The sequence below is a fragment of the Athene cunicularia genome (genome assembly GCF_003259725.1).
Source record: "Athene cunicularia isolate RWA chromosome 15 unlocalized genomic scaffold, athCun1 chr15_part1, whole genome shotgun sequence".
NCBI classification, from domain to species: domain Eukaryota; kingdom Metazoa; phylum Chordata; class Aves; order Strigiformes; family Strigidae; genus Athene; species Athene cunicularia.
The window spans coordinates 15,756,758-15,766,783 of record NW_020799121.1 but is presented as its reverse complement, the minus strand read 5'-3'; the positions used below and the strand labels follow the sequence as shown (position 1 = coordinate 15,766,783).

General features: G+C 52.1%; 1 protein-coding gene across 2 annotated transcripts in view; it reads left to right on the top strand.

The window, feature by feature from the left end:
- Window positions 1-10,026, top strand: part of TTC28 (tetratricopeptide repeat domain 28) — a 169,806-nt gene that overhangs the window by 144,368 nt on the left and 15,412 nt on the right. For both annotated transcript variants that reach the window (XM_026859546.1, XM_026859545.1), the window contains exons 13-15: window positions 3,413-3,557; window positions 7,424-7,603; window positions 8,638-9,358. In XM_026859546.1, coding sequence (XP_026715347.1) covers window positions 3,413-3,557; window positions 7,424-7,603; window positions 8,638-9,358 — 1,046 coding nt within the window. The remainder of the gene's footprint in view (window positions 1-3,412; window positions 3,558-7,423; window positions 7,604-8,637; window positions 9,359-10,026) is intronic.

Sequence of the window (10,026 nt, the reverse complement as noted above, 5' to 3'; positions counted from 1 at the left end):
CCGCCTGGTTCTCTGCCCTGCGGGGTGCGCGGCGGCTGCCCGAGCGCAGACCACACAGGCAGGGAGTGCTGGGTGGTCCGTGGGTTTGTGCAACCACTGCTGGGTTCTGGAGATAGTTGTGGGTCCTTAAAAGGATCCACAGGGAGCTCGTATCTGAATGCTTTCTGGAGCTCCCCACAGCTCGGTGTTGCGAGCCCGTCAGGCACCAACGTGTGTTCAGGGCTGCAGCCGCAGGACGGGTCTGAGGCAGGTTTGCAGCACACAGGCCTGATGGAGGTGTGTTGTCCCGAGGCTGTCAGACCCCTGCAGCAGGAGGTCCCTCCCAGCCCCCCAAATGGCTGAGCTTGGTCACGACTAGCATTTGGCTTGTCCGGAGCCCTAAAGAGTAGCTTTACTGCTGAGTGAGGCGAGAGCAGCTCGGGGCTGGTTCGGTATGAACCCTCCTCCGGCCCCAGCCCAGCCACGCTCACCCTCGGCAAGCAGAGCCAGGCTCTGGGAGGCTGCTGGTAGGCCAGGTCAATCTGAGCTCAATGACACGGGCTTTCAGTCCCTTTCTCCAAGGCTGCCATGGGATCCTTGCTTTGTTCTCACAGCTCCAGGACAAAGGGGGAAGCGGAGTTAACGCCGATACGTGCAGGCAGCCCTCAGCCCCCGTTGGTGCCGTTCCTTCTTGTTCGCTGCACGTCAGGCTGCCTTACACAAAGGGTTATAAATAAGCAGTGCTGCGGAGTCTGTGCAGAGGCTTCCAAATGAGAGATGTCACTGTTCCAGAAATCAGGGAGCCCTTCCACATTGCAAGAGCAAGGTAGACATGATAAGTGCAGCATCCCAGAATCAGCGCTGACGCTCTGTGGAAGGGGCGTTTGGCCAAAAGATTCAAGTCTCCCTCTTGTCACGCTGAAATCACCTGGGCTCGGGTGCCTGACAGGCCACCTGGGGAGCTGAGGGTGTGCACTGGCTTGGGAGGAAGGGGCGTGGGCTGGCCAGGTCTCCAGACCTGCTCTGCCTGCTGCAGAAGATCTCTGTCCATCCTCCACCTATGGATTTTCTCACTCTTCTTTGTGTACACAAACACACAGGCAGGAGATGTGACAGATTTATGATACTCCCTTGGTTTTGTTCTAATAAAAAGCAATCTGAGTGGTGAAGGATTAAATCTAGAGCTGCTTGGCTGTGAAACCAAGATGAAGGAGGCTCTGCTGATTAGAGTAATCAAGCCCCTATTCCCTGCAATAAATTAGTGTGTTAAAATCGTTCGATGCCGAAGGTGGGCTGGCGAGTGCCACCTGCTGACAAAGAGCTGCTGCTTGGGAGGGTCGGGGCTGCTGGGCTTGGGCTGAAGCTCTGCACCGCGGCTGGGGACTAGGCGAGCCCTGGGATGGCCCTGCCCTGCGAGTCTGGGGTATCAGGCGGGATGTGCTGGAGGGATGTGCCCTGAGCACAGGGGTCCGGCCGCTGGCAACTGGTGAGAATGGGAAAGCACGGGTTTTGTTTCCAGGTCTGATTTAGAATCTGTGCTATGTAAGCACGGAAACGACTGAGCACTGCACAGGGTGCTTGGCTCGGTCAGCCGTGGCAGGGGGCCGGAGGGGAGCCGACGGTGCTGAGCCTGTGCTGATCCTGCAGGGGATTGGTATCACACAGGTCACCTTGGCAGTTCCCAGCATCGCTCAGCACCAGCAGCAGCAATGCACTCGTACTTCCACCAGGATCCTGTGCCAGAGAGCGTGTGCAGGTGGACACGGGGCTCCCATTTCTTCGATTACTCCTGTTGGCCCGTAAGGTGTAAACTCCCTGTTAGTGGGGAGCATCAGTGGTAGCATCGTTTTTTCTTTAGGGAACAGGTTTTAGACACCATGTGAACTGGATCTGAAGACTGGTTGCAGCAACTGAGGAGAGCAAGAGAGGGGAGAAAGAAATTTTCTGAACTTGTCTTGGTACATGTCAGGGGTATGTCAGGGGTCTGTCTCGGGCCTGTCAGTGGTAGGAGTACACTTGAGTGCAGTATCTTTGCTCTTGTCTTTCCTTGCTCGTTGGCTTAATCTGGTAGTATGAAGAGTATGTGGCTGTACATGTGTGTGTATGTGTCTGCTATAGGCCTATAGCAAGTACAATCAACTATTAATATCTCATTGATGAAAAGATCTGTTGGATGCTGAGTTTTCTTTTGATTTCCTGGCTGTGCAAATGCTTTTTGCTTTTATTTTTCTGTGTTGATAGCCAAGAATTGACCCAGGCAAGAGGTTAAACTAAGGAACAGAGACAAGGCATTTCTTCAGACTAAACGTACTTAAAAAAAGGACAGTGCAGACTAGTGTCCTGATAAAGCATGTGAGTTTGGTCCTGATTCAGGAAACTGTAGCTGCTTTCCTGTTGTGTAAGTTGGTAAAGGCACATGGCATTGGGAGGTGTCTGAGAGGCAGAGCAGCGCCGTGCTGCAGAGACCAAGAACAGAGGGAGGCTTTATCTGCGCAGCAGCGTCTAAGTATGATCTGGACAGGGATTTCGTGGAACCCTCCATCGAATGCACGTGGCACCTTGAGGACAGCAGACCATGTGTTGCCTCAGGGGTGGCCTTTTATGCCTGAGACTGTTGTATTCGTTACTGGATGGCCCCAGCAGTGACTGGTTTCACTTCAGGCCCTGCACTACCATTGCTGTTCAAGGTCTCGTTTCCCTCCCCACCTTTTCTTTAAGGCCCACCTGTTAAAACTTTCTGGAAAGTTATCTTTTTCACATAAAATGGTTGTTCATGGCATTAAGCCAAGGACAACCTTTCTGGGGAGCACAGGTGCTGGATTTGTGAGACCAGAAAGGGGCAATATCATTTCCTCACCAGGGCAGTAACTTTTTGTAGCCGTGCCATCACAGCCTCAGCGCGACGGTGTGTGGTGACTGGCAATGCCAGAAGAGCACGTGCGAGCTCTGGGGGACGTCAGAAAGGGGCTCCGGGTGGGCTCTCGCATCTGCCTTCAGAGGAGTGGCAGCAAAGTGCAGGCATGATCCTCATGTCTTCTTGTTTGCCTGTTGTCATATTTCCTTTTGGTACCGTGTTACACTAATTGGTGCAAAACCCAAGTGCAGATCTTCCTGTGATAGTGGTCAGTTGTTAGCAGGTCTCGTGTTTGCCTGCACACAGCCACTATACCTACGTATGCAGGAAACACCGTGAGCAGCACTTGAGGCACTTGAGTTTGTAGAGAAGCCCCACAGCAGTGTAATAGCTGTCTGCAGCTGCTTCACCCTGCCATTAGTGTCGTTGTTCGTGGTGGTGTGAAGCTGAGTGGGTGAAAAAAGCCCTGCCATGAAGCGTCTTACAGAACAGAGCCCTCTGGATGGGCAGGGGCTGGCTCATCGTCAGCGTGGAGCTCAGACGTCTGCAGCTAACCTCTCGCTTGCCTTTCGCCCGCAGGAGCTGCCAGAGCATGACCAGCCTGTTCAGCAGCACCGTGTCCCCTGTTAAGGACGGGACATCATCTCTTCCGAGGAGGCAGACTTCCTTCACCAAGCCCCCACTCCGTGCACTCTACGACTTACTGATAGGACCTATGGAAGGAGTAAGCCTTTGCATGGGAAGATGTAGAGATTCACTTAGCAAAATCCCCTGTCAGTGTGGGAAAGCCAGCACAGGCAGCCTGGGGATTGTATCTAAGCGTGGTGGTTCTCACTTGCCCTTCCCAGTTGATGAGGCTGGGTGCACTGGGAGGCAGAAACAAGGGATGTTGCTGGTGGTACCACGCCCAGTCAGCTGCCAAAATACCAGTGTGGGTGCCACTTCCAGGCACACCCGCCCGCAAGGGGTGGAGGGCGCAGTGCTGGGGGTCCTGGGGTGAATGCAGAGAGGAGCTGTCTGGGGGGTGTTCTGCACCAGCCCTGGCTGCCCCGTGCGGGGCCAGCAGCGGCAGCGCTGCCCCTGGTTCCAGTCTGGCAGAACAGGGGCAGGATAAATTGAAAAGTCCTGTCTCTGTCACACAGTGTCTCTAGCTAGAAGAGGTAGTCACTCAGTCGAGAGTCAGTCTTTTCTCAAGTTGTGTCCAGCTGAACAAACAGATCGAAATGTCTTGATTCTGTTATGTGAGGGGGAAAACCAGCTCTACCATAGGCTACTTCAGAGGCTGTTTAGACGCTTTAATTTCGTCTGCAGAAGTCACTTCCACTGCAGAGGCATGACCCGTGTTAGCTCTGCCAGCCTGCTGTCCAGAGGCCTTGGAGAGCAGGGCCTTCTGCTCTGGGGGGCGGCACATGCATCCGCTTGGCAGAGTGAGGAGGTCAGCCCTGCTTAGGGGTGTTCTCTGTCATCTGCTACAACACTGTTGAAAAAGCTTCACCTGGGAGTTTGCCTGCCTACACTTAGTATAAATCAGTAAGACAGGCCGGGAGGAAATCCTCCTGCAGAACCCCAGGGGCCTGCATCTCCTTCCCGGAGAGGAGGCGCTGTGGTTGGGCACGGCTTGGCAGGTTTGGGTGTCAGCCCCGAAGTGGGCTCCAGTGAGGCACTGTAGGGCTTGGCAGGGCTTCCAGAGAGCACAGAACCAGCAGACACAGCATCCTGACCAGCCACTTCTAAGAAGATGCAGGTCAGGCCCTGTGTGTTTTGGCAGTCCCATGGTAACGGAAACTTCCAAGTACAGTGACACCTGCTGCAGGTGAGGGACCCATCCAAGGCAGCAGCTGTGAGCCGGCCTCACCCCACCAGCCACGGGACAGAGACGTTTCCACTCTCGTGACAAATAGCCAGTGTAGCCGGTATCATGACTGTGATGTAGAGCCCATGTTGCTGTGCTTGACAGTTCATGCTTTTCTCCTTTTTCTCACTGAAGAGATTCTTTTTTGTTAGAACTCACCCTAAAATTAATTGTTGGAGACATACAAAACACAAATGATCCTCATCATTTTATTTCTGTTTCTATAATGCACATGCAGCCATCATGAGGGAAAAAAATACTAAACTCTAGGGGTTTTACATACAAATTAAAAATTCTGCTAGGCACATGTTGCTATGGCTCAAATGCTCTGATTGTGTTGCTGACAGCTAAAGCTTCTGGAGGAGTAAGTAAAATTGAGTATGTATTAAAAAACAAACAAACAGAAAAGCCCCAAAAAACCTTTCTGGAAAGCAACAACTGCCCTGGTGGGAAGCTGCTGCTTATCAGCTGCAGAAGGAGGCCCAGCGGGCTGGAGGCTGGTGGTCGCTGCAGAGCTGCCCCGGGCAGGGGGTGCCGGGGGGTCCCTCGGGCTGCTGGGGCTGGGGCCAGCGTGCCAGGACGGAGCAGGGTGGGTCAGCCCTGCGCCTCCGTCTGCAGGTGGGCAGGGCGAGCTCGGAGCCGGAGAGAGGACAGGAAGAACTGCAGGAAGTCAGCAACCACTTTTAACTCCTTTAAAATTGAAATTATCTTATCCTTGAGCAGTTTCATTTCCACTTCAAATGGCAAGAAGCCTTTAAAAGCACCTCGCTGTCTCTTCAGCACTCTACTGTTTGACATTCTCCCTCACAGCTGGCCTGGTTTCTGGTATTTCTGACTTGCTCCAGACTCCCTGTGGAGGAGACTGCTGGACTGATTTTTCTATTTCTTTAGTAATGTTGATTCATCTTTGCTGCTGCCTGAATACTAAAGCCTGAGACTAACTTCAAATTCCTGTTATTCTTTGGTTGCTGGTGTGATGGGGTCAGTGTATCTCAAATTAATCATCAGCGGCCAGTGCATCACAGGGCAGTCGGCAAGTCTGTGCCAGACAGACCCTGAGCAAGGTGGAGAGGAAGAATTGTGTGTCAGGACCCAGGTGCGTTTGTCTGAGCTCTACATAGAAAACAGCACACAAGCAGTAATATTCACCTTCAAAATGCACAACACCCTTTTCTGTTGCACTGTTCGTTTATCCGACATGTCCGTGCCTCAGGATTTTCTGACGTTGCTTCTGCACCCCTCTTGTTTCAGAAGTCTGTGCTTCCATTGGACATTTCACAGTAGCAGTTCACTGTTGGCAGGGAAGGAAAGAAGATTCTCCCTCCCCTGTTGAATGGGGACTCAACTGAAATAAGCCTGCTCTAAAGCAGCGATGTTCCCAGCTGAAATAGGCGTGCTCTAAGGGGGGTGTTAAAGGGCGTGATGTTTGATAAAGAACGGAAAAGAGGTAGAACGTGGATGTTCTTTCTTCCAAGAAGAACGTATCTAGCTAACACCTCAGAGGCTTTGGTGGTTATTGTCTATGAAATGTAAGCCATGTGTTTGAAAAATATACTGCCTCTACTGCTGTTCTGTTGAAGCCCTGACAAGGAAGAGGTGATGTTTGGAGGCATTGGAATCAAGTTCAGAAATCCACAGACAGTTTTGTCTGCATTTGCTGAGCAGCCTGAGTAGCTGTTTTTCTCCTGTCAAAACAGATGTTGCTGCATCTGATGGCAATTAAAATGGCTTAAAATGAAAATTCTCAAAAGAATTGAGGATCCAGAGACAAGGATCTAGTCCTGCATCCTGGATCCTTGTCTCCGTCCTGCAGTGAGCACTGCAGAGTTAGCTTGCCTGTGGGAACACTGAGCAGTCCAGACAGAAATAAAACTACACGAATTGAGCTGGTTGTCTCCAAAACTATGACAAGTTGAGGACCTGGTCTCATCCAAGCTAAAAGTTTGGTCTTCAAATGAATGGTTTATTACTAGGCCAAGTTATGGCTGCTTAAAGGTGTAGAATTGCTTAGAAATGTACTGCTGATTTGCAGGAGGGTCCTTTAGACTCTTTCTGTGCTGCAAGTGTTTAAGCTGGGGCAAATTTCAGTGCTTTGAAGTTACTCTTTCCAGGGGTGATAACTAGTTATTTTTACGATATACTAGATGAATAAGAGTGCAGTTACATGGGACCAGGAGCAGCAGCCACTTTTTGTGCCCAGCTGTGTGGTATTGGTCTCTCTGCCTCACCTCTCCAGCCGTAAGATACTTCCCGTTCAGATCTGTTTGTGCCTCTGGGTTGATCACGGTGTCAAGTGTCTTGAAGCGCAGCTCACAGGCACAACCTGTCTGTAGATTGTTTGCTCTCATATAGGTAAATACCTATTTCGAAATTCAGTATCAGAAAGAATAATCTCTTTCAAAAGATAAGGGGATAATAATATTGACAAGATGTAGGTGGTTGGGGTTAGCAAAGGTTCAGCGCTGGAGCGGGAGGAGTCGCTGAGGCCGGGTGTGACAGTGGGGCCCATCCAGCGTGTCCGTGGGCTCAAGGCTCCTTCATCTCCGTAGGGTTGTCTGTGCACGGGGGAGCAACAGTCCCCATGTGTCAGGGTGATTCACCCGACACGGGGTGTAATTCTGACATGGGTATTTCCCAGCCTGGCCTGGGGTCAGCCTAGAGCCTGGGCCGTGCCAAGGGCAGGCTGGGGCACTGATGGGGTGGAAGGGCCGAACCGATTCTCTCTCTTTGCTTTTCAGGGTTTGATGCATTCCAGCGGGCCCGTCGGCCGCCACCGCCAGCTGATCCTGGTCCTGGAGGGAGAACTGTACCTCATCCCTTTCGCTCTCCTGAAGGGCAGTTCCTCCAACGAGTACCTCTATGAGCGCTTCAGCCTCATTGCGGTGCCATCCATCCAGTCGCTGAATCCCAGCTCTAAGGTCTGGCCCTTCCTCGTGAGCCCTCTCTGCCAGCCCCTCCGCGGTGGGGGCGGGTTCCAGTGTGTGCCCGAGGGCAGCGGCTCTGTCCTGCCACACCAGACACAGGAATAGAAACCATCATGGTGCCCGCTGCCGAGGCACCCCTGCCTGTCCCGTCCCGCCGAGCACGGCAGCCATGGGCTCGGTGCCGGGGCCGTTCCTGCAGCGCAGACTCGCGGCCCCAGGCATGGCGGCGGGACGAGGGGGGTGGCTCACTGGGTACCCCTGTCTGAAGGGTGGCGTGTCCTGGGGCGTGCGACCACACGGCAGGCCACAGAGATGTAGGTGTTTGTCTCTGTACTGCGCTTCTGCAGCAAGCTCACTTCCACCGTGTTTCTGGGACATTTACCCACATTTAGCTTTCTGTGGGGAGGCCATTCATGTCTCCTGGCACTGAAGCTGTAAGGGAAGCAAATACCACAGGCAGAGCCTGAGCAGCATCTTGATCCTGGTGTTTGGCAGCATTTCTAAGGCCCAGCTCTCCAGGGAAAATGCCCTAAGTCACATTCTGCTGCACTGGGTTAAACACCGCAAAAGGGTCTGAACCTCGTCAGCGTTACCGCCGTGGGAATTAGGCTTTTCTGTTCAGCATTAGCCCCAGTGAGCAGCGGCACCACGCCGCTGGCAGTGGGGTTACTGCTCCTTGAAGTACAGGTGAGAGAAGCCAGGTAGTAGGAGGTTACAAGTCTTCCCACAAGGTGGGAGGCTGGGATCTTCATGCGTTTAGCTCTGCTACAGCCTTCAGAGGGAGCTGGGCTAAGTCTGTTGCTTTCTGTTCTTACCTACCTGTTCCCTCAAGATGTGGGGATAGAAATTCTGGCTAGACTCAAGTGGAAGATGTTCCTTGGAATAATTAAGTGGAAGAAACTAAAGAAATGCAAAGTTTTTTTGCAATTGTGACAACCAGACTTCTGTTTAGAGCCAAAACAGGCTGTTTTATTACCAGCACCATAACAAACAGATCTTTGAACACCATTTTCTCTTTCTCTCTGTAGTCCCATGTGAGGAAGAACACTCCTGCTTACTCCAGCTCTACCTCAATGGCAGCTGTCATAGGGAATCCCAAGCTCCCTTCAGCAGTTATGGACAGGTGGCTGTGGGGACCTATGCCCTCTGCAGAAGAGGAAGCCTATATGGTATCCGAGTTACTTGGCTGCCAGCCCCTAGTTGGCACCGCAGCAACAAAGGAGAGGGTCATGAGTGCCCTCACTCAGGCAGAATGTGTCCATTTTGCAACCCACGTCTCTTGGAAACTGGCTGCTTTGGTCCTGACACCCAACACTGACAGCAATCCAGGCAGCAGCAAGAGCTCTTTTGGGAACCCCTACACAATCCCAGAATCCCTTCGGATGCAGGATGATGCCAGTGATGTGGAGAGCATCTCCGACTGCCCTCCTCTTCAGGAGTTCCTGCTTACAGCAGCTGATGTCCTGGATCTGCGGCTGCCGGTCAAATTAGTGGTTCTTGGCTCGTACCAAGAGTCCAACAGCAAGGTCACTGCTGATGGAGTCATTGGCTTGACGAGAGCGTTCCTGGCTGCTGGGGCTCAGTGTGTCCTTGTGTCGCTCTGGCCTGTTCCCGTGGCTGCTTCCAAAATGTTTGTGCATGCCTTCTATTCCTCCCTCTTAAACGGGATGAAGGCCAGTGCAGCCCTTGGAGAAGCGATGAAAACTGTGCAGAGCAGCAAGCAGTTCTCCCATCCGTCCAACTGGGCAGGTAGGAAGAATCTGCTTTTGGACAAATAAGACGGGTTTTCTACGAAGTGCTTTTATACCAGGTGGTTTGAGTTGAGCGAGGAGCAGTGCTAGGGGGTGGTGGGGAGCAGCAAGTGCCCTGTGCTCTCCCAGAATTCAGCCCCCCGTGTGTCAGACCCTGATTCACCTGAGTGTGGCTGAATGGCAGCGTCATGGAAAACATCAGTATTTCACTGTGTGTAGTAAGTGGGTGGTGGATTTGATATAATTTAAAGGAATTGTGAGGTGAAGTGTGTTCCATCGCTGTTTTCATGCCTGGAAAGAAATAATGTGCGATACAGTAACTCATCCGCTGTGTCTGAAATCTGTAGGGTCACGTTTCCCTGTGTGCTTGGGATGGAGTTAGCTGGAGCAAATTTACACAGAATCACAGTCAGCTAGGTTGGAAAGGACCTTGAAGATCATCTAGTCCAACCGTTAACCTTGCACTGACAGTTCCCAACTACAGCATATCCCTAAGCGTTTTACAGAACCTTCTCACTGAGAATTTAGTGAAACTTTAACAAGGAGGCAAGAGTGGTACTTCTGGAAGTTGCAGCAGCAACCAGTAGTTGATTTCTGGGACATAAACCTTGCAGGGCTTATGCCTTTGGTCCTGCTAGGAGAAAGGTTTCCCTCTCCTCCACTGGA